Source organism: Sturnira hondurensis, unplaced genomic scaffold (genome assembly GCF_014824575.4).
Source record: "Sturnira hondurensis isolate 20B ecotype Veracruz unplaced genomic scaffold, ASM1482457v3 Scaffold0021354, whole genome shotgun sequence".
NCBI classification, from domain to species: domain Eukaryota; kingdom Metazoa; phylum Chordata; class Mammalia; order Chiroptera; family Phyllostomidae; genus Sturnira; species Sturnira hondurensis.
Window position 1 is genome coordinate 3,143,918 of NW_028093985.1, and position 24,731 is coordinate 3,168,648.

The 24,731-nt window shown below is 37.3% G+C and overlaps 1 protein-coding gene and 1 pseudogene across 1 annotated transcript in view; one reads left to right on the forward strand and one right to left on the reverse strand.

Moving 5' to 3' along the window:
• ANKRD31 (ankyrin repeat domain 31) overlaps positions 1 to 24,731 on the reverse strand; it is a 126,137-nt gene that overhangs the window by 37,021 nt on the left and 64,385 nt on the right. Inside the window, 5 exon segments of the mRNA XM_037032396.1 lie at positions 3,805 to 3,947; positions 12,239 to 12,409; positions 12,938 to 14,444; positions 15,420 to 15,472; positions 19,822 to 19,966. Coding sequence (XP_036888291.1) covers positions 3,805 to 3,947; positions 12,239 to 12,409; positions 12,938 to 14,444; positions 15,420 to 15,472; positions 19,822 to 19,966 — 2,019 coding nt within the window.
• On the forward strand, positions 20,641 to 21,221 carry LOC118977408 (RWD domain-containing protein 4-like; annotated as a pseudogene).

Consider the following 24,731-nt stretch of genomic DNA (forward strand, 5'->3'; position numbering starts at 1 on the left):
TGACATAGCTGAATAAAGCTCTATTTGGATTACATTTCAGGAAACCTAATATCCAATCTAATAGAGTCTATGTAAATATATATCCCAAATAATTGATTTACAGTCACATAATGTTATAGATAAATGGAAACAGAAATAATCTACTCCAACCTCATCATTTTATAGAAAAGGGAACTGAGGTGAGAGACTGTGACATTTTAGGGGCAAAATAATCTAGTATAAATAAGGTTTTTCTAAATAACTCAAGGTTATGTATTACAAGTCAGTGTGTAACTGATCGAAGTCAAAGATGGCTACTACTTAGTTTGTGGTACAAGTCAATTAGTAAAAACTGTTTGCCAATGATTCCATTTGCATGAGGCAAGTGACTGAAACCACTAAAAAACTTTCCAATTAAGATGGTCAGAATTCTGTTAAAATAGAGATATGTGATGTGCTAGTAGCTTTTCTATTTCTGCCTGTGTTTAGAGATAAAGAAGAAGTTTAGGAGCAAACGGGACAGCTGTAATGACAGGGATAGCCCATTATTTGTTCCATCAGTCTACAGATAGCACAGCATAAAGGAAACACTTATTTTAAAGTCAAGCATAAAGAACTCACTCTTGCTAATTACTAGCTATGTCCTTGAGCAACTTACTTACCATCTGAATCTTATTTTTATCACCTATGAGGATTAAATGTGAGCCCTTGTAAATTATCTGGCACATAGTGGGCTTTTAATGAAACTAGTCCCCTAATCCTATCTCTCTTCCTTAAAGAGTCACAAAAAAGACCCATGGAGGTAATAAAAAACAAGAGATAAATGCCATATGGGAAAAGTCTCCTGTAAAAATTTTTTTGATGAAACCTGCATATCTATACATTAGTAAAGTCTGAGTATTTTATTTTTTAAGAAGATGGGGTGAACAGTTCCTCAGTCCAGTAGTGTTTATGTCTGAGTGATCATTAAAGTCACCAGTTAAATTATTTAAAAATACAGATTCTTTATTCTATCTTTCCTACGCTATATGGAAGAGAGAGAGAACTATTTTTGGAAAAGAAAGCTTTTCTAGAAAAGCTTCCTAGAAAAGCTGAAAAAACTCTGAAAAAACTTATGCCATATAAACAATAACTATTCTGCCTGTGTGTTAAGACAGGGCCTTTCTCTAGGACTTCGACTTTAATATATTAACATGGATTAATTTAATACATTGGTATGGAAGACTCAGAGAACCTGCTCAGAGAATAGGCCCTTAAGCAGCTGTTTTTCAATCTAACTCACTCATAGGAAAAAGTCTAAGACAACAGGGCTGAAAGGCACTAAACGGGAAAGGCTAAAGTTAGAGTTGGGAGCGAGTCCCAGGTAACATGATGGGATGGACCTGAGAACAAAGAGCTTGGCAAAGATTAGGTGACCAAGAAATAGGTTTCTCACCTGTTTTTTTCTTTATTTTTTAAAATTTAATAGCTTTACTGAAGTAATCACTATTATAATCATGACTTAGAAACATTCCACTGTCAGAAAAAATCTGTTATGCCTCTGCAGTCAATCCTTTCCCATCACCTTTTGGCCCTTGGCTTTCAGTGATCTGCTTCAATCACTACAAATTTTGCCTTTTATAGAATTTCATATGACTAAAATATATAGTATATGGTCTCTGTGTCTGGTTTCTTTCAATTAGCATGATAATTTTGAGATTCATCCATATAATTGCATTGATAGTTTCTTCTGGCTATTTGTTAGCTAGTATGAGTACAGTGTTATATCAATGAATGGAAGTTATACCCATTCTGCAATGTATGTAGAGAAGTATGCAAAAACACTTGTAATAAAGATGTCTCTAAGAATGCTATTTGCTAACTATGATGAGAACAGTGTTATACCAGTGTATGGAAGTTATACCCATTCTGCAATGCATGTAGAGAACTGTTTTTTTTTTAATTGACGTCTTTTTAGAGAGAGAAACATCAACTTGTTGTTCCACTTACTCATGCATTTATTGGCTGATTCTTATATGTCCCCTGCCCAGCGATAGAATCCACAACCTTGATGTATTGGGACAACACTCTAACCAACTGGGCTATCTGGGAAGGACTGTAGAGAATGGTTTTAAAAAGCTTATAATAAAGATGTCTCTTAAGAATGTTGTTTGCCTCCTTGAAAAAAGTGGTTTCACTCTAAGTGGCCTTTTCCCTGCACAAATAGCCAACAAGTTCATCACTTTAATGAATCTTCCTGTTTCCTTTCTTCCATTTCAAAATCATATAACCTTGAGATTTTGTCTATTCTTTTTTAATGTAAATGTATTAAAGGCAAAAGAGCTTCTTTGGTCCTTAGACCACCTTGGACATTAACCCACCCATCTGGTATTATTCTTAATCATTAGTTTACATCTTTTATCTCAGATCATAAATTCAGTAACTCTATTCTTTCACATGATTAAATTTAACCTGAAAACAGTGGTTATGTATGTTCACAAAATTAAGTAGGTATTAGTGAGAGATCAGAGAAATTTTATATATAAAGCCTAGTTTTTTTTATATTGCTGTTATTGGTGGTAGTTTTCTTAACTACTTTTTAGAGTCTATGATTATTCCTGAAATCTTTATTGCCCACTGATAATAATAAAAGTTTTCTCCTAAGGTTTGTCAAACAAAGAGGCATGTTTAAAAATCTACACAATTTTTAAAGGACAGCAAACTCACAGTTATTAACAACCACACCTAAAACAAAAGCAAACTAAGCAGAAAGCTAGATCAGGAGCAGAGCCACAGAAATGGAGATCACATGGAGGGTTAGCAACAGGGGAGTGGGAGGAGGAGAAGGGGGGAGAAGGTACAGAGAATAAGTAGCATAGATGGTAGGGAGGAAATAGACACGGGTAGGGCAAGAGTAGTGTGGGAAATGTAGAAGCTAAAGAACTGATGACACATGAACATGAACTAAAGGGGGAGTAATGTGAAGGGAGGGGGTGTACAGGGTGGAGGGGAGTGAAGGGGGGAAATGGGACAACTGTAATGGCAAAATCAATAAAATATATTTTAAAAAAGAAAATGTTGACAAAAAACAAATAAAAATCTACAGAATTTTAAAGATTTGAAATTCACGATACTAAAATAGTGAGCATAGTAATCTTTTCTTATATTTTTGTTACCTTGCTTGATTAGGAAAAATAAAAAAATATATACAAATCCCCAAGTAACAAACTACTTATGTTTTTACCCATTTCTTTGGGATTTCAAAGAATAAAGTCTAGCTGTTACATGTATCATCAGTATGATTAGACTCTTTTATGCACAATAGGGAAATCACTTAAGAGCATTAAAAATGGAGTGTACTAGATTTATAGCCTGTGTTTACTCTCAACCCATTCATTTTATTCCAATTTACATGACTTAAGTAATGAAGAGATAATGGAAAAATGACTCATTAGTAAATATATTGATTTTCCAATGTATACACAATGTCTTGTCTTCATTTGAAATTTTAAGCCTTCAAAAATAATTTGTTGTAAGGAGTTACTTTAGTTCTCAATTTAAAATACTGGCTCGGTGGCTCAGATGGTGGGGGCATCATCCAACAAACCAAAAAATTGAAGGTCTGATCCCTTGTCAGGGAGCATACCGGAAGCAACCGATCAGTATTTCTCTCTCACATCGATATTTCTTTTTTCCCCCTACCCCCTGCCCTCTCTCCCCCGCTCTCTAAAATCAATAAATATACTCTAGGGTGAGGATAAATAAATAATAATAAAATACCTTCATTTTCTTCACTCATTTTTTCTAAAAAAGAGTAATGGGAACCAACTGTGATGTGCACTATACCTTTAAATGATTATTTGCAACAGCAGCATGCAAGGGCAGAATTCCATCTAGATTTTCACAAGTGACATTTGCACCAGCTTTTAATAACTCTACAATTACATCATTAGATCCCTCTTGAGAAGCCTTATGTAATGGTGTACAACCTAAAATAGGAAAAAAGAAAAAAACAAAACAAGCTGCAGCTTACAAACTGACATTCGTGTGATATATCCAACATTAAGTTTATTTGCACTGATGGCATTAACATCTATGTTAATTCAAAGTACATACTAGTGGAAAAGAATTAATATTTGGGACTTCCGGCCAAGATGGAGTTGTAGCTGGAAACACTGTGCCTCCTTGCACAACCAAGTTTAAAGACAACAAAGTTTTAGTAATAAAAACGCAGCCAAAATAGAAAATTAAACTGTATGGAAGTCCGACAATGAACCATTCACCCAGACGGTAAGAGGGGTGGAGTCAGTGGCTGGCAGAACAGGTCTCACAGAAAAAAGTGGCCGGACTAACCAAGGCCTGCAGGCGGCGGTTGGCAGATCCCAGGTGTGGGGTAGCAACGGACAGACCCAGTGAGGGCAAAAGGCAGCTGGCTGACCACAGTCACACATTCCAGTGCAGATAAATCAGGCAAAAAAGGAGCAATGAGACAGACTGCACAAACCAGGGCCCCAGCGACAGAAAATAAAGCCTAAAAGCACCAATTAAAAAAACTTTCCAGGGTCGAGGTGCAGGGAGAGGCTTCCAGGCTCACAGAGAGTTTGTTGGAGAGACCCACAGGGTCCTGGAGGGTGCATAAGCCCACACACCCAGGAACCAGCAAGAGAAGGGTCAAATTTGCTTGTGGAAAGCAGCAGAGGGGAACGAAATCTGGAGAGAGCGTGGAACAAGCGCCATTGCTCCTCTCTGACCCTGCCCCCACATACAGCATCACAACCCAGCAACTGGGTCATCCAACCCTGGTGAACACCTAAGGCTCTGTCCCTCATACATAACAGGTGCGAACAGACCAAAACATTATGGCTCAAGAAGAACAGCTCAGTGCCCCAGAGCCAATACTTCTAAGAGACCAAGAGATAGCCAACCTATCAGATGCACAGTTCAAAACACTGGTGATCAGGATGCTCACAGAACTGGTTGATTTTAATCACAAATTAGAGGAACAAATGAAGTCTTGACTAAGTGAAATGAAGGGAAATGCACAGGAAACCAATAGTTATGGGAAGGAAACTGGGACTCAAATCAAGGGAGTGAACCAGAAGGAAGAAAAAAAATGACCAAACAGAAAAGAATGAAGAAACAAGAACTCAAAAAAATGAGGAGAGGCTTAGGAACCTCCAGGGCATCTTTAAACGTTCCAACATCCGAATTATAGGGGTACCAGAAGGGGAAGAGGAACAACAACAAGTGGAAAACTTATTTGAACAAATAATAAAGGAGAACTTCCCCAGTCCAGCAAAGGAAATAGACTTCTAGGAAGTCCAGGAAGCTCAGAGAGTCCCAAAGAAGGTGGACCCAAGGAGGAACACACCAAGGTACATCATAATTACATTAGCCAAGACCAAAATGAAGGAGAGAATCCTAGAAGCAGCAAGAGATAAGGGGACAGTCACCTACAAAGGAGTTCCCATCAGACTGTCAGCTGATTTCTCAAAAGAGACCTTCCAGGCAAGAAGGGGCTGGAAAGAAGTTTTCCAAGTCATGAAAGGCAAGGACCTACATCCAAAATTGCTCTATCCAGCAAAGCTTTCATTTAGAATGGAAGGGCAGATAAAGTGCTTCTCAGATAAGGTCAAATTCAAGGAGTTCATCATCACCAAGCCCTTAATATATGAAATGTTAAAGGGACTTATCTAAGAAAAAGAAGATAAAAAATATGAACAGTAAAAGGACAGCAAACTCACACTTATTAACAACCACACCTAAAACAAAAGGAAACTAAGAAGACAGCTAGATCAGGAGTGGAACCATAGAAATAAATGGAGATCACATGGAGGGTTAGCAACAGGGAAGTGGGAGGAGGAGAAGCGGGGAGAAGGTACAGAGAATAAGTAGGATAGATGGTAGGTAGAAAATAGGGGGGAGGGCAAGAATAATATGGGAAATACAGAATCTAAAGAACTTCTGACACATGGACATAAACTAAAGGGGGGGAACATGGATGGGAGGGGTGTGCAAGGTGGAGGGGAATGAAGGGGGTAAATGGGACAATTGTAATAGCATAATCAATAAAATATATTTTTAAAAAGGAAAGAAAAATAAAACTGTAATAGATGATAGGACAAAAGTGTAGCCATTAGAAAAGATTCTTAGGAAATAGAAATAAACAACCTTGGCTGTATTTGCTGACAAAGATACAGCCAAATATAATGTACATCACATCATGCTATTCAGCCAAAGGATTATGGAGAGTGTCAGAACTTCATAGTTTTCTTAACCATTTGCTGTGCACAACCTGAGGAAAAGTACATTTGCTATTCCCTTCCTTTTTCTCTTAAGAGTCCTTCACTATGTGTATTTGTAAATAAGTTAGTCTGCTTTATTAAAGGAATGGAGCAAGGACACCACTGAGTGGATTTTCTCAAAACTTACAAGGAAAACAAATTTAATTTATATAATTCTAAATTCAATTTCTGTAACTTTCTACCAACACTAACAGATATAACAGTTTAATCTTACCTGAAATAAGATGTTTCTGATGTTTAGGAACATATCTCTCAAGAAGACGCTTCATACGTGCTTCCTTGGCCTCATCCCAAGCACACTTTTCACTGTCACTTCTAAGCAATGGATCAGCTCCATTCAAAAGAAGTAACTCTGCCACCTAGAGGAAGGCTCGTATGAGGGAACCGGAGNAGGTACAGAGAATAAGTAGCATAGATGGTAGGCAGAAAATAGACAGAGTGGGGCAGGAATTCTATGGGAAATACAGATGGCAGATTCAGGACAGGAGCCCAGGTCTCCAGATCTCCGGTCCGGCGCTTTCAATCTCACCCTCCATTCCCCCCCTTTAGTTTATGTCCATGTGTCAGAAGTTCTTTAGATTCTGTATTTCCCATATTATTCTTGCCCTCCCCCCTATTTTCTACCTACCATCTATCCTACTTATTCTCTGTACCTTCTCCCCGCTTCTCCTCCTCCCACTTCCCTGTTGCTAACCCTCCATGTGATCTCCATTTATTTCTATGGTTCCACTCCTGATCTAGCTGTCTTCTTAGTTTCCTTTTGTTTTAGGTGTGGTTGTTAATAAGTGTGAGTTTGCTGTCCTTTTACTGTTCATATTTTTTATCTTCTTTTTCTTAGATAAGTCCCTTTAACATTTCATATATTAAGGGCTTGGTGATGATGAACTCCTTGAATTTGACCTTATCTGAGAAGCACTTTATCTGCCCTTCCATTCTAAATGAAAGCTTTGCTGGATAGAGCAATTTTGGATGTAGGTCCTTGCCTTTCATGACTTGGAAAACTTCTTTCCAGCCCCTTCTTGCCTGGAAGTTCTCTTTTGAGAAATCAGCTGACAGTCTGATGGGAACTCCTTTGTAGGTGACTGTCCCCTTATCTCTTGCTGCTTCTAGGATTCTCTCCTTCATTTTGGTCTTGGCTAATGTAATTATGATGTACCTTGGTGTGTTCCTCCTTGGGTCCACCTTCTTTGGGACTCTCTGAGCTTCCTGGACTTCCTAGAAGTCTATTTCCTTTGCTGGACTGGGGAAGTTCTCCTTTATTATTTGTTCAAATAAGTTTTCCACTTGTTGTTGTTCCTCTTCCCCTTCTGGTACCCCTATAATTCGGATGTTGGAACGTTTAAAGATGCCCTGGAGGTTCCTAAGCCTCTCCTCATTTTTTTGAGTTCTTGTTTCTTCATTCTTTTCTGTTTGGTCATTTTTTTTCTTCCTTCTGGTTCACTCCCTTGATTTGAGTCCCAGTTTCCTTCCCATAACTATTGGTTTCCTGTGCATTTCCCTTCATTTCACTTAGTCAAGACTTCATTTGTTCCTCTAATTTGTGATTAAAATCAACCAGTTCTGTGAGCATCCTGATCACCAGTGTTTTGAACTGTGCATCTGATAGGTTGGCTATCTCTTGGTCTCTTAGAAGTATTGGCTCTGGGGCACTGAGCTGTTCTTCTTGAGCCATAATGTTTTGGTCTGTTCGCACCTGTTATGTATGAGGGACAGAGCCTTAGGTGTTCACCAGGGTTGGATGACCCAGTTGCTGGGTTGTGATGCTGTATGTGGGGGCAGGGTCACAGACGGGCAATGGCGGCCCTCTCTGCTGCTTCCTGCGGCTGGGGCCTGCTCGGTCTGTCTCACTCCGAGCTCCTTTGCCTGGTTTATCTGCACGTGAATGTGTGACTGTGGCCAGCCTGCTGCCTTGCGCCCTTACTGGGTCTGCCCATTGCAACCCCACACCTGGGATCTGCCAACCCCTGCCCACGCCCCTGGGTCCTTGGGTTGGTTTGGTGTTTTCCTGCGCAACCCTGCTCCGCCAGTCACTGGCTCCGCCCCTTTTACCAGTCTGGCTGAATGGTTCATTGTCATTGGACTTCAGTACAGTTCAATTTTCTGTGTTTGGTTTCATTTTTGTTACTAAAACCTTGTTTTTAAACTTGGTTGTGCGAGGAGGCACAGTGTTTCTACCTACACCTCCATCTTGGCTGGAAAAGTGGATTTAGTGATTTTTACAAAAATTCTAGTTGAAGGGTTTCACAAGTACAAACTGGCAATTACAAAATATTTGAGGGATGTCATGTGCAGGTTAGGAAATATAGCCAATAATACTGCAATAATTAGGTATGGTGTCAGGTATGTACTGGATATATCAGAGGGATCACTTCATAAGTTATGTGTTTATCCACTAGATCCTGTACATCTGAATCTCATAGAATATTGAATGTCCACTGTAATTAAAAAATAAAAACTAAACAAAACCACTGTTAAAAAAATTCTCTTTCTCCCAATTGGCGTGACTCAGTGGATTGAGCGTGGGCCTGCAAAACAAAGGGTCACCAGTTCAACTCCCAGTCAGGGCACATGCCTGGGCTGCAGGCCAGGTCCCCAGTTGGGGGCATGTGAGAGGCAAACACAACTGATATTTCTTTCCCTCCCTCTCTTCCCCTCTATGTAAAAATAAATAAATAAAATATTTTTAAAAATTCTCTTTCTACATCTATTTTCTATTTTGGTGGGTCTGTTTCTGATTACTTAAGATGCCAAGAACCAAACTGTGGACTACAGATTTATTATTTTTATTTCATAAAAAATGAAGTACAGTATCATTATTCTAAGATTCTTTTTTAAGCCTATTTCTTGCAAGACAAGTTAAACAGAGTTAAGTTGGAACTAAAAACAATGAACTGACCACGTTTTCCCCTTTTCCTCCCCTAACCATACTAAAATGACAATAAAAGATTTTTTTGAAAAATATTGTAGGAAAGAAATAAAGGGGAAAAAATAAAGGACAAAGACTTCAAAAAATTGGGGGGAACTAGAAAGTCACTAATGGAGAAGAGTTAACTGAATTGGCAAAATGGGGAATGCTCTACCCAAAGGAATTTGCTGAGGAAGGGAGCCAGCTGGAACCCAGGCGCTCAGCACTTGAAGGCATCAAGTACCATGGAAAGTAGCATGGAAACAGGGAGACTGACTGGAAAAGTATATATAGTGAAAAGTTGGGTCACCAAGTTGCCGTCTCCCAAATCCCAAATCATCAGGCAACCACTCCTGTCACCCCAGACCCCTAACCCTAAGCCAGGAACCTGGCTTTATTTTCTGTAGAACCTCCATCAGAGAAGCTTCAGACTGAAATACTAGGCAAAGTAGAGGATTAGGTTGATTAAACAGAAAAGAATATTCATTAAATCAATAGTACTCAAAGTGGAGTTCCTGATCAGCAGCATCAGTACCACTTGGGAAACTTTTTAGAAATGCAAATTATTTAGCCACCCTAAGCCTACTCTGGAGGGCAGACTTTAAGATGTCTCCTAATTACCCACCTCCTCCTATTTACTGAATTGTTTTAACGGGCTTTCCAGGTGTCTCTGATGCAAGATAAGGTTTAAGAACCACTGCATGAAACCATCAGACCGTTACCCTATTTCCTATATGTCAGCAAGCAGGCATATTTCAGAGTAAGAGAGAAAGAATTAGAGGATTACTCTCTAATGAATAGATCCTCTGTTTATATGAGTTACAGGGAAAACTGCCACTCAGGCAAAATTTCTAAATTTTTTTTTTTAGAAATTTGCACTCAGAAATTCTTTATTGGGAGAATAAAGACATACTATGTTTATATGTATATATGTAAATAAATAATATAAAGCCTACCTAAAATGGTAGGCTTGCAGATTACAAATTTGAATTGAAAAATCTCTCCCAGAAATTGTTACTGTGAAGGACACAAATGTTTTCAACTTGTTCCTGGCATGTTTGTAGCAAAAGTAGGCATGTGATAAACATTTTGGGGTAAAAACTATAAAACTGCTCAATGTTACTGTTGTCATAAATTTCAACAGCATTTAACTGAAATTTGAAAATAACAAATTCTGGCAGAAAATGGAAGCTCACTAAAATTTTTTATAAAATCTACCATATTTAAAGCTGAGTATTTCTTAACAGCATTATATTTTATATTTATTTAATAAAGTATTAAGAATTATTTATTAATAAAGTATAATGTCATTAAGAAATACTCAGCTGTTTGTAACTTTTTACATGGACTGGTTTTTCCTCTCTAGATGCTTTTTGGATCTTCTCTTTATTTTTCCTCTGACATTTCACAGTGAGATGTCTTACTGCACTAGATGCTTGGTGGGTCATTTCAATATCGAAACTTCTGTCCGTTATTTCTTGTATCATTTCTTTAGCGATTTCGTTTCCTATTTCACTGTCCTTTCTCTCTGGATATCTTGGAGTGAGCTAATTTTCTTTTTCTCCTTATTTTCTAGTTTTCTCTATATTTAACAGGAAACTTGGAAAATTTTGCCTTCCAACTGTGCTATAGCAATCTATATTTTCGAAAAAAACTTTCTGCTATTATATTTTTAACATATTATTAAGGGCTCTCTCTGTACTGTTCTCTGTTCCTTTTTTCTATGCATTTTTGGTTTTCAGGCCAGCACTCAATCCACTGAGCCACACCAGCCAGGGCTTTTTCTATGCCTGTTAAAAAAGGTTTTAGCTATATCCTGATTCTTGCAGTATTTGTGTTTCTTCTGGATTCCTCTGGTGTGTTCAGATCACTCTGATGTCTCTTTTATATTTGAGTTTTTCTATAAATACATGTTACTTTTTTACTATGAGAGAAACTAAAATGCTGACTGGAAATCTGTGGAGGGTTAGGGAAATACTGCAGTACTCAGGGCTTGGTAGAACCATCCTTGGGTGGTCAAGAGGTAAGCTGGCCTTTGTGTTAGGGAATTACCAAGGGTATTTGGGATTCTCCTTTCTTGGACAGTTCAATTTATTAGTTCAACAAAAAATACACTTATTCAGGCACTGTGCTCTAAAAAAGAGAGAGATGAAACACAACAGAAATTTACTATCTCATAGTTCTGGAGACCAGAAGTCTAAAACCAAGAGGTCAGCAGGGCTACATTCCCTCTAGAAGCTCTAAGGAACAATCCTTCCTTGATTGTTCCAACTTCTAATGCATATCAGCATTCCCTGACTCCCTTGATTTTGGCTATGTTGCTCCTCTGGCTCCATCTTCACATCATCACCTCCTTTCCCGTGTGTCTCAAATTTTCTGTTTTTTTTCTTGTTTCGTTTTTTTTTTTTTAATGAAGACACTTGTAATTACATTAAGGGCCCACTGAATAATTTAGAATGATCTCCTCACCTCAAGATCTAAATTACATCTGCAGAGATTCAAGATGGTGGAGGAGCAAGTGGAAGCTAAACTAACTGAAGTGGTCCAGCATATTGTTCACCACATAACTAGCTCCAAGAAGTATAAAAGAGTAGTTAGCTTGTCCATACTGTCAAACACATACAGTTAATTCCTATGATACAAAGAAACTACTGGCTATGCTTTAAACTATTTCCTTATGTTAAAAGGGCTCAGTGTATACTCTTGTTTCTCTTCAGATTATATAAATCTTTCCCCTTCTCAAAAAGGGATCAGTGGATGTAGCTTTGAGATGTGACACAGTTCATCCCTACTGCCCACACTCAATATTCGTGCTATTTATCTCCCCTAAAATAACAAATAAGAAGTCAGAGGCAGAAATACCATTAAGAATGTATCTGAAGACTAATGGATTCTCAAGTGGTGCTTTATGGTAAAAACCTGTAAAACTATAGCTGAAATAATCTTGTAAGTTAGTGAATGACTAAAAAATAAACAACTAAATCTGAAAGTTTAGAAATATCCTGAGGTAGAGTGGATTTCTGGGCTTGGCCATGTAAACATTTACCTATAAAAGTACAAGAATACAAACCTTGGCTGCAGGAAGCTTTCGAGAAATTTTGTCTTTTCTTGAAATTCTGAACTTCATAGTGTTCTTGGATGTTAGCAGGTATAAGAATTTCTGAATCTGTTTTATCTTTTTTTCCTTCACAATTTCTTATAGTGTTTTCATCTCTATTGATATTATCAGTTAATTCCTTGTCTGAAAAACAATCATTTTACAGTATCAGTGTGGCAGTTCTCCTTAATGGTTACATGACTTCTAGAAAAAAGTCTAGTCATATATGTGTTCCCAGTTTCTGTTCCTTGCTGGACTATTTTCTTTTCAAGGGAATGAAAGATTTTAAAAATGTTTTTATATAACAAGTGTAAATTAGTTTGCTGAATGCAATTCTGATGGGAATGCAGTGAACTGTTAAAATCATTGGAGCTAACAATTTCCTGCTTTGAAAATGTTAAGTGTCCTAAGATAAGTCTATACTAAACACAAACATAAAATTGATATAAATACTTTTATTAACTTCTGTCAATATCAATTTAACAACCATCTTTGATAAGAATGGTTTCACTGTCAAAGTAAACACTACTACTAACAGCATCCCCAAATTGTAGCTCACATGTCCTCATTTTTGTCAGGTTGGTCACAAGTTGAGTAAAATTCCATTGAAAATTTCTATAAAATAAGTAAATCTATAGGAAATGTGTACAAATCTAGCAATACTACTAATACCTGGTTTGGGAGAAATTTCCTTCTCTTCTCTTTGACTAACTTGTGAGATGTTGCTCAATTCTTTATTCATATTGTCAGTGGAATGAAAATCTATATTATGTATGATTTCGCTCTCTGGAAGGTCCTGTCTCCTATTGTCAACTTCAGTTGTTTCTATTACTTGAGAATGGGCAGCTATGGATAAAAACTCGTTTGAAGAATTTGATTTTTGGCCTTTGTCAGTGTAATTCCTTATAGCATCTTCTTTCTTATTCACCCTTTCCACAATGTGTGCATCTGTTTGATTCTTTAAAGCAGTTGGTACTTGGGGGCTACAACAATCCTGAGGCCTTTTGAATTGCTCCACATGACTAGTCAACTTTGAAACTTCATGTGTCGAAAGTGTTCTTGTACAAACCAAGGAAGTATGCTCAGGGTTACCATGTGAGCGATCAAAAGAAGTTCCATACATGTAGCATTCGTACTTTGCAACATGTGGTTCAAAAACTGCTATAGTATCTGAATTGGAAAAATTAACAGCTTCCTGTTGTGGAAGTATGCTTAGGCTGCCTGCTTTTAATTTATTTTCTTGTGACAAATGGTCTTCAGAAGGTAAAAATTGTTGAACATCCATTCCTTCTCTATTTGCTTTATTCTCTTTATAATTATGGTATTTTTTGCAACCTGTAGAACATATCACCTTTTTAGATGATACAGTCTTCTCAGAGTTACAGCAGTCACCATGAATACCATTATTACAATTTTCCCACTTACTAAGGCCCTCTTTTTTTGCATCCAAGTTACTGTTTTCATGAGATTTATAAGGACTAATATGCTGTTGTTCTTGGTGAGTATGAGGCTGCTGATCTGTAGTAACAATTGGTAATTTGGTTTCTTCATGTAAAGAATGTCCTGAGAAAGATACAGCTTTAGCTTGATCACTGGATTCTAATTCAAAGGATTCAATTTCTTGGTTTTCTGATAAATCTAGGCTCTGGGTATGTGTCTCTTTGGGAGTGGAACAAGTCTCAATATTGTTTTCTAATCCATTTTTCGGGCCTGACAGAGCTGGGCTAAAAGGTTTACATGGCTCTTCTGGAATGTCATCAAGGGTTTGGAGAACTTGTTGCTGATGAGTAACAAATCTACTACAACTTCTAGATGAAGAGATAGCTACTGTCTTTCTTGGGTTGCTTTCTTGGATTGCATTATCCACTTGAGTGCTTTTTTGTTGTGCATTTCTTCTTCCTTTATATTTAGACACATTCGTTCTGGGATTTTTGACACTATGGAGACTGTTTTTTCTGAGTCCTTTAGGGTATGTTAGGTTAACAGTTGATTGCTTTTGCTTGGAGTTACCAAATTGTATGCTTTTAGAATCTTTTGGGTAATGTTCATATATATCTTCTTTCTTTATAATTAAATCCTCTTTGCTTCCTTCATTATCTTTTACATGTTCCAGCTTCTGTCTGTTGGAATTTTTATCACAAACAAATCCAATGCAATTTTTAGAACTGAATTTTGGTTTCTATAGAAACAAAATATATAGTTAGCTTAATTTTTAGCTGTAATTCTATACTCAATTCATTCTAGATTGTTCATAAATTAAACTATTATTCCACTCAATTTTATAGTTTGATCTAACCACAGGGTCCGCTGGGATATATACAATCTGATTCTTCAGAAAAGTAGACTAATAGAAGAAAAACATGCACAACAGACTCAGTATGTGTACTAATCTTTATTTTCTGCTTTAAATTTCCATTTTTTGCCAGTATTTTAGCTCAAGCAACCTTACTAAATAAAACAAAAAGTCTTAATCCACTTCATTTTTATAGGCTCTTGAAATAATCAGATAAAACTTTCTTTGTAAAGGGAACTTTCCTTGTAAAGGAAACTTTACAAGAATGCATTAGAAATACTCTTCTTTCCCAACTGTTATACAAATAGAACTTGAATTAAGAAAGTTTCTTCCTCTGCTGTCTGTGAGAGACTATGGGTAGGGCAGCAGAAGAAGGGATTTAAAAACACGAAGGTGAAGGTGGATATACTCCCAAATTGGTCTGCATGGAAAAATTATTATGGGCTAAGATTAAAACAGGAACAGTGCCTCCTGTCACTCACCACAAGTGAAGCACCAGATAAGGAGTAACTGTCCACCATATAAACTTTGAAGGGAAAGATCAATGCCTTTGACCCTTGTACTGTGTTTAGGTCAGAGGAAATTTGACATGGCTGATAAACCTCAGGGCTCCATGAAGAGAAGGAGAAAGCAAATATCTGTCAATACCTCATTGTGCCCAGATATGCTACATTTACTGCTTCCCAAATTTATGGTCCAGAACCCTCTATTCTCATGTAATTATTCCAAAGTATCTTAAAAGCAAGGGTGAAGTCACTGTTCTTAATGCATGCCTCAGCAAGCTTTCTTTCCCCTTTGATGATGTATAAAAAATAAATTGGTGAATTCTATGAAAATGTTTATTGCTAAACAGATACATACCTTGTGCTGGTGTGTATCCTCTACATCTAATGGGTCAATGCTGTGGTTTTGAGCTGTAAAAGAGAGAGAGAGAGAGAGAGAGATCAAAGAAAATAGCCTCCACTGGTCAGTCTCCAGACTTCTAGACCCACAAGTCCTTTACCATGAGAAAACCAGGTAGAGTAAGTAAAATTACGAAAATATTTTCTATTAAAATTTACACAAATAACATTACTATAATTTCCATATTTAGCAGAAACCAAATACTATTTTGAGGGATCTAAAAACATTTCTGTGGGTAAAACAAAACAGACCTAAAACAAATACTAAAAATGAACACTGAACTCAGTGTTTTTATATTACCCACAGATATATCCAGAATTTAACCGTATGAAAGCTACTTTTATAAGGCAAACATTATTTAATAAATTATTTGAATTACCATAATTTCCTAGTGTTTACTCAATAAGATTCAATCTGTTCCTCTTATTTTCCAGTACGATTGAGCTACCAGAAAGCAGTCTTTTTGTTGTAAAGAACTATTTATTAATTGAATCTTGGTGGCTTTAACTATCATGAAGTTATCTCTTTATTATAAAAGTAGGGTATTTTGATCCAGATCTTAGTCCTTAGTCAATGGCATTTCAAACAATTACCTCTTGGGAAAAACTCTATTCATATATAGTTTGGTAAAAATGAATGAAGCACACACATCTCTTGAATGAAAAGAATTTGTTTTGTTTGGTTTCAAAGGACTCACACACAACTTATTCAACAAATATTTACTGAATGCCTACTACGTACATGGCACTTCAGTATTTATTACTAGACAAAACAAAGATCCTTTCCTTCATGGTGTTTAGATTCTAGTGGGGGAAGACCAAAAATAAAAAATAAGCAATTGTTCAATGTGTAAGATAGTGTTATGTGCCATGAAAAAAGGATAAATACAGTAGGGTAAGAGGGACTGGCATGTGGTAGTTCTAAAAATATGTTCATAAAATTTTTGATACCCTTCCTTTCAAGAGGTGGAACTTAATTTTGCTACTTGTGAGTGTGGGCCTGACTTAGTGACTTACTTCTAACAAATAAAATATGGCAAAAGAGATCGTATATCAATTCCAAGATTAAGGTATAAAAAGCCTGTGGTTTGTCTTGAGTGCATTTTCTCCTGGATTACTTGCTCTGAGCCAGCTATCAGGCTGTGAGCAGCCTTATGGAAAAGCTCATGTGGTAAGTAACTGAAGCCACCAGCTGACAACCAGCAAGGAACTAAGGCCTGCCAATAATCACGTGAGCTGAAAAGTGGCTTTTCCTGCCAGAGTGAGCCTTGAGATGACTGCAATCCTCACTGTTAGCTTGACTGAAGCCTATGAGAGACCTGGATACAAAACCACTGAGCTGAACTGCTTTCAGATTTCTAACTCTCAGAAACTGCGAGAGATAATAAATGTTGTTTAAAGATGCTAAGTTTCATTGAATAGTGACAGATAACTAATATAAGGAGGGCAGGAAAAAGGCAGTCTGCAATATTAAGTAGGATGGTCCAGGCCTCAGTGAGAAGATCACTTTTAAACTAAGGCCGGAGGAGGTGGGGGAGGATATCTGAGGAACAGCAAGGAGAAGGTGTGACTGAAGTCAAGTGACAGAGGTAGAGACTGGTAGGAGAAGAGGTTAGCTGGCTGCTAGACCATTGTGAGGATCCCGGCATTGCTTCTAGATTAAATGGGGAGCCACTGCAGGGTTTTGAGCAGAGAAATGTAGTAATGCATTAAGTAAGTTGGTAATATTAGCACATGTAGATTCTTAAAACTGAGAGAAATAAAAGGTGCATCTTGCTCCCAGACTCTCTTAGAAATTGTGCCTGTTAGATTGGCTCCTGGAAAATATATTTTTAATTAAAAAAAACAGGTACATTAAGGAGAACATAAAGAATATGCCATGCATTTAAATTATTCTTAAAAAAATTATTCTTACATAATCTTTTTATTGACAACTACAGATTGTGGGGTCTTTTTTTTTTTGTAGTTCACTTTAAAAGTGTAATAGGGACTTCTGGCCAAGATGCAGGTGTAGGTAGATACACTGTGTGCCTCCTTGCACAACCAAAATTAAAGACAACAAGGATTTAGAAACAAAAAAACAGCGAGAACTGACAGAAAATTGAACTGTATCGAAGTCCGACAACCATTTATCCAGACCGGTAAGAGGGACAGAGTCAGCAGCCAGTGGAGAGGGGTCCCTGCAGGAAAAAGCCATGGCTGGCAGACCCCAGGCATGGGGTGGCAACGAGCAAACCCAGTGAGACTCACAAGGCGGCTGGCTGACCGTGGACACACATTCTCGCGCAGATAAACAAGGCAAAAATAAGAGCAGTGAGACAGACCACGCAACCCAGGGCCCCAGTGCCAGAAAATAAAGCCTAAAAGCACCAACTGAAAACACTGGTGGGGGATAAGGTGCCAGGAGAGACTCCCAGCCTCACAGGAGAGTTCGTTGGAGAGACCCACAGGGTCCTAGAATGTACACAAGCCCACCCACCCAGGAACCAGCACCAGAAAGGCCAAATTTGCTTGTGGGAAGCAGCAGAGGGAACTGAAATCCAAGAGACAGGAGAAGTCCAAGCGCCATTGCTCCCGCTCTGACCCCACCTCCATACAGAATGTCATAACCCAGCCACTGGGTTGACCCACCATGGTGAACACCTAAGGCTCTGCTCCTCATACATAATAGGCCCAACCAGACCAAAAAAAAAAAAGGCTCAAACAAAAGGACAGATCAAAGCTCCAGAACAAATACAACTAAGCAATGAAGAGTTAGCCAACCTATCAGATGCACAGTTCAAAGCACTGGTGATCAGGATGCTCACAGAATTGGTTGACTTTGGTCATAAATTAGATGAAAAAATGAAGGCTATACTAAGTGAAATGGAGGAAAATACCCAGGAAACCAATAGTGATGGGAAGAAAACTGGGACTCAAATCAATAGAGTGGACAACAAGGAAGAAAGAAACAACCGAACAGAAAAAAAATGAAGAAACAAGAACTCAAAAAAAAAAATGAGGAGAGGCTTAGGAACCTCCAGGACATCTTTAAATGTTCCAACATCTGAATTATAGGGGTAGCAGAAGGGGAAGAGGAACGGTCACAAGTGGAAAACTTATTTGAACAAATAATAAAGGAGAAATTCCCCAATCTGGCAAAGGAAATAGACTTCCAGGAAGTCCAGGAAGCTCAGAGAGTCCCGAAGAACTTGGACCGAAGAAGGAACACACCAAGGCACATCATAATTACATTAGCCAAGACCAAAATGAAGGAGAGAATCCTAGAAGCAGCAAGAGATAAGGGGACAGTCACCTACAAAGGAGTTCCCATCAGACTGTCAGCTGATTTCTCAAAAGAGACCTTCCAGGCAAGAAGGGGCTGGAAAGAAGTTTTCCAAGTCATGAAAGGCAAGGACCTACATCCAAAATTGCTCTATCCAGCAAAGCTTTCATTTAGAATGGAAGGGCAGATAAAGTGCTTCTCAGATAAGGTCAAATTCAAGGAGTTCATCATCACCAAGCCCTTAATATATGAAATGTTAAAGGGACTTATCTAAGAAAAAGAAGATAAAAAATATGAACAGTAAAAGGACAGCAAACTCACACTTATTAACAACCGCACCTAAAACAAAAGGAAACTAAGAAGAAAGCTAGATCAGGAGTGGAACCATAGAAATAAATGGAGATCACATGGAGGGTTAGCAACAGGGAAGTGGGAGGAGGAGAAGCGGGGAGAAGGTACAGAGAATAAGTAGGATAGATGGTAGGTAGAAAATAGGGGGGAGGGCAAGAATAATATGGGAAATACAGAATCTAAAGAACTTCTGACACATGGACATAAACTAAAGGGGGGGAACATGGATGGGAGGGGTGTGCAAGGTGGAGGGGAATGAAGGGGGTAAATGGGACAATTGTAATAGCATAATCAATAAAATATATTTTTAAAAAGGAAAGAAAAATAAAACTGTAATAGATGATAGGACAAAAGTGTAGCCATTAGAAAAGATTCTTAGGAAATAGAAATAAACAACCTTGGCTGTATTTGCTGACAAAGATACAGCCAAATATAATGTACATCACATCATGCTATTCAGCCAAAGGATTATGGAGAGTGTCAGAACTTCATAGTTTTCTTAACCATTTGCTGTGCACAACCTGAGGAAAAGTACATTTGCTATTCCCTTCCTTTTTCTCTTAAGAGTCCTTCACTATGTGTATTTGTAAATAAGTTAGTCTGCTTTATTAAAGGAATGGAGCAAGGACACCACTGAGTGGATTTTCTCAAAACTTACAAGGAAAACAAATTTAATTTATATAATTCTAAATTCAATTTCTGTAACTTTCTACCAACACTAACAGATATAACAGTTTAATCTTACCTGAAATAAGATGTTTCTGATGTTTAGGAACATATCTCTCAAGAAGACGCTTCATACGTGCTTCCTTGGCCTCATCCCAAGCACACTTTTCACTGTCACTTCTAAGCAATGGATCAGCTCCATTCAAAAGAAGTAACTCTGCCACCTAGAGGAAGGCTCGTATGAGGGAACCGGAGGAAAGGTACATTATTGTTAAATGTGTGCCAGCATGCTACTCTAAACAACAACAGATTTTCTTTTAACAACACTAAGTTTGAGTTTACCTATAATATCTTGCCCAACAGAAAAATTTAATGTAATTCTACTGAATCATAATTTGTTGATATACATATCCCTTTTTTACAAAAAAAAAAAGAGAAAGAGAGGGAAGGAAGGAGGAAAAGAAAGAATGGAAGGGAAAAAGGAATGAGGGAAGGAACGAAGGGAGGGAAGGAAACATTTGTATTTTAGCTGCTGGTGAAATGGGGCTAGAAGATAAACCAAGAATGAGGATGGGGTTCTGTAGTAGTAAATGTTAGTTCACCAGGTTCCAGGAGAAGTTATGTCTTCCATCTACACCTGTGTTGCTGCCGCTCCCCCTCAGAGAAAAATAACCTCTCCCTTCTTTCCAGTACATATTTTATCATAGTGCCTAATACACTACTCTCTATTATTTTTGTACATCTCTCTGTGCATGACTGTCGTCTGTGGTATGAATGGTGTGCCTCCTGCAGCAGAGGGAGTGGAGCAGGGACACCCTGGCCTCCGGAACAGGCCAGGCCTCAGGGCCTCTGCTCTTCATAGTCTCAAGTGCCATTCGCCCTGGAGATGGCCTGCATCATGACTGCCAATGAGAACCAGGAAATGGAACTGGAAAGCAGATTATTTTCATTTCTTTCTACATATGAAAGAGATGGAAGTTTCTGGGTGTTAAGTCCAGTTTTATTTCAATACAGGGTAAAAATGGTGATCACAAAGCCTTCTTAATAGAGATTTCCTGGACAGAAACATATCCCCAGGTACCTCCAATTACATCTATGAATGCTTTTTTTAAAAAAAACAGGACCATATCCTCAGCTGAAAATTAGAGCATATTAGCCAAGTTACAGGAAGCATGGAAGTGAATCTCGACACTGCTAGGACCTACTCATTGTTCAGACATGCCAAGGACAGTAAAGAGAAGTTCATGGAGAATCACTATCCCGTTAATTCTTCAGCATCTACAAGCAATATCATCTAGTTGGAATTCCTAATATAGCCCCACCAAAGTAAGAAAAGAATACAAAAGAGAACAACTTTCAAATACTAAAAAATGTACACTGGCAGATAGAACAAATCACAAAGGAGAACTTCCTTGAGGATGGAACTGGATTAATGAAGTAAAGCATTTAAGCAAAACTGGCTCTAAAGATGATGAATAGCATTTAGAATTTGAAACAAGGGGAAACATCCTTTCAAAAGTAAATTTAGTTCAAAATCTTTTGTTACTCTTTTTTTTGGTATTGAGGCGGCTTCTATAAGACATGGAAGCTAAATAACATGTCATTAAACAATGAATGGGTCAACAATGAGATTAAGGAAGAAATCAAAAGATACCTTGAAACAAATGAAAATGAGGACACAACAATCCAAAATCTGTGGAACTGGGAAAGCAATCCTAAGAGAGAAATTCATAGCATTACAGGCTTATTTCAAAAAAAAAAAAAAACAGGAAAAAGCTTCAATAAACAATCTAACTTTACACTTAAAGGAACTTCAAAAAGAATGAAGATCAGAACAGAAATAAAAAAAATAGGGTCTAAAAAAACAACACAAAAGATCAATGAATCTAAAAGCTGGTTCTCAAACAGAAAACTGTACTTGAATAAGAATTAAATAAATTAAAAAAAAATAAAAGCTGGTTCTTTGAAAAGAGATAATAAACAAAACTGACAAACCAGCCCTGGCTGGTGTAGCTCAGTGGATTAAGTGCGGGCTGTGAACCAGAGTCACCAGTTCGATTTCCAGTCAGAGCACATGCCTGGGTTGCAGGTCAGGTCCCCAGTGGGGACCATGCGAGAGGCAACTACACACTGATGTTTCTCTCCCTTTCTCTCTAAAAATAAATAGATAAAAATTTTAAAAAACTGTCAAACTTTAAACCATACTCATCAAGACAAAAAGGATCCACACTCATGAATGAAAGAGGAGAAATAACAACTGACACCAAAGAGATACAAAGGATTGTAGAAAAACATTATGAACAATTACATGCCCCAAAGCCAGACAACCTTGATGAAATGGAAAAATCCCTAGAAACATACAATCTTCCAACACTAAATCAGGAGGAATCAAGAGAATCTGAATAGACAGATTACATTTAATGAAATATAACCAGTAATCAAAAACCCCCAACAAACAAAAGCCCTGGACCACATGGCCTCACAGGTGAATTTTACCAAACATTCCAAGAACTAACATCTCTCTTTCTCAAACTATTTCATGAATTCAAGAGGAGAAAAGGTTCCCAAATTCTTTTTATCAGGCCAACACTATCCTAATTTCAAAACCAGATAAAGACACTATAAAGAAAGAAAATTATAGGCCAATATCCCTGCTGAACTTAGATGCTAAAATGCACAACAAAATATAAACAAACCAAATGCAGCAATGCATCAAAAAGATCATACACCACGATCAAATGGGGTTTTTCCAGGAATGCAAGCTTGGTACAACATTCACAAATCAATAAATGTGACTTACCACATAAACAAAATAAAGGCTAAAAAACCACATGATCACATCAATACATGCAGAAAAAGCATTTGACCAAATCCAGCACTCATTTATGATCAAAACTCTCAGCAAAGTGGGATTGAAGAGAACATACCTAAACATAATAAAGGCTATATATGACAAGCCCACTGCCAGCATCATACTCAATAGTTAAGAAACTACAAGCATTCCCCTTAAGATCAGAAACAAGACAAGGAATTTCTGCTCTCACCTCTCTTACTCAATATAGCACTGAAAATCCTACCCACAGCAATCAAACAAGGAGAAAATGCATCCAAATTGGAAAAGAAGAAGTAAAACTGTCTTTATTTGCAGATGATACGATTTGTACACAGAGAACCCCAAGGATTCCACCAACAAACTACTAGAACTGATATATGAATTCAGCAAAGTCGCAGGATATAAAGTTAATATCCATAAATCAGTTGCATTTTTATATGCCAATAATGAACTAACAGAAACAGAAATTAAGAAAACAATCCAAGGAATATGTATAAAGGATACACGGACAAAGCCAAAGTGGGGGAGGATTGAGGGTGGGAGGTGGGGATAGTTGGGGTGGGGGGAAATGAAGACAACTAAACTTAAACAACAATAAAAAATAAAAATAAATTAAGAAACAGGGAAATCATACAGGAAATGACCATTAGACTAGATTGCATAAAAAATAAAAAATTCTGACAACTAAAAATATTATGAACAAAATTTGAAAAAGAAAAAAACCTCCTGCAGAACTATGCATAACAAACCTGACAGTTAATTTTATCCTTAATAGAAGAGTACATACAAGTTGGTAAGAAAACTCTAATAACTCAATGGAAAAATTTCCTAAAAAATAAAATAAAATGGTTAATAGTTAAAAAAAACAAGAAAACAACCCCATTAACAATTGTTTCAAAAAGAATAAAATATCTATGAATAAACATAACCAAGGATGTAAAAGACCTGTACATGGAAAATTATAAAATGCTAAGAAAGAAACTGAAGAAGACACAAATAAATATAAGCACATTTGGTGTTCATAGATAGGAAGAACTAACATCATTAGAATGCCCATTTACACAAAGCAATCTATAGATTCAGTGCAATTCCTATCAAGATTCTAATGACATATTTCACAGAACCAAAACAAATATTTCAAAATTTATATGGAACCACAAAATGCCCCACAGATCAACAGCAATCCTGAAAAAAAAAGAATAAAGTTAGAGGAATCACACTCCCTAATATCAAACTATACTATAAGGCCACAGTAATCAAAACAGCATGGTATCAGCACAAAAAACAGGCACACAGATCAATGGAACAAAATAGAGAGACGGGAAATAAACCCACACCTTTATAGTCAATATTAGACAGAGGAAGCAAATACATACAATGGGCTAAAGAGAGTTTATTCAATAAATAGTGTTGGCAAAATTAGACAGACAACTGCAGAAAAATGAAACTAGATCACCTTCTTTCACGACACACAAGAATAAATTCAAAATGGATCAAAGACTTAAATGTTACACCTGAAATGACAAAAATTCTAGAAGAAAACATAGGCAGCAAAATCTTGGACATTGCTCATAGCAATATTTTATCAGATATATCTCCCCAGGCAAAGGAAACAAAACAAAAATAAACAAATGTGACTACATCACACTAAAAAGGTTTTGCACAGCAAAGGAAATCATCAACCAAATAAAAAGACAACCCACAGAATGGGAGAATATATTCACCAATACATCTGAAAAGGGGTTATTATCTAAAATTTATAAAGTACTTATAAAATTCAACACCAAAACAGAAAGAAATAAACAAACAACCCAATTAGAAAATGGGCATAGGACCTGAACAGACAATTCTCCAAGGACATACAGATAGATGGCCAACAGACATATAAAAAGATGTTCAACATCACTAATCATCAGAGGAATGCAAATTAAAACCACAATAAGATAGCATCTCACACCTGTCAGAATGGCTGTCATCAATAAATCAACAAACAATAAGTGCTGGTGAGAATGTGGAGAAAGAAGAACACTTTTGTACTGTTGGTGGAAATGCAAATTGGTGCAGCCATTGTGGAAAGCATTAAGGAGATACCTTAAAAAATTAAAAATGGATTTGCCTTTTGACCAAGCAATCCCACCACTGGAAATACACCCAAA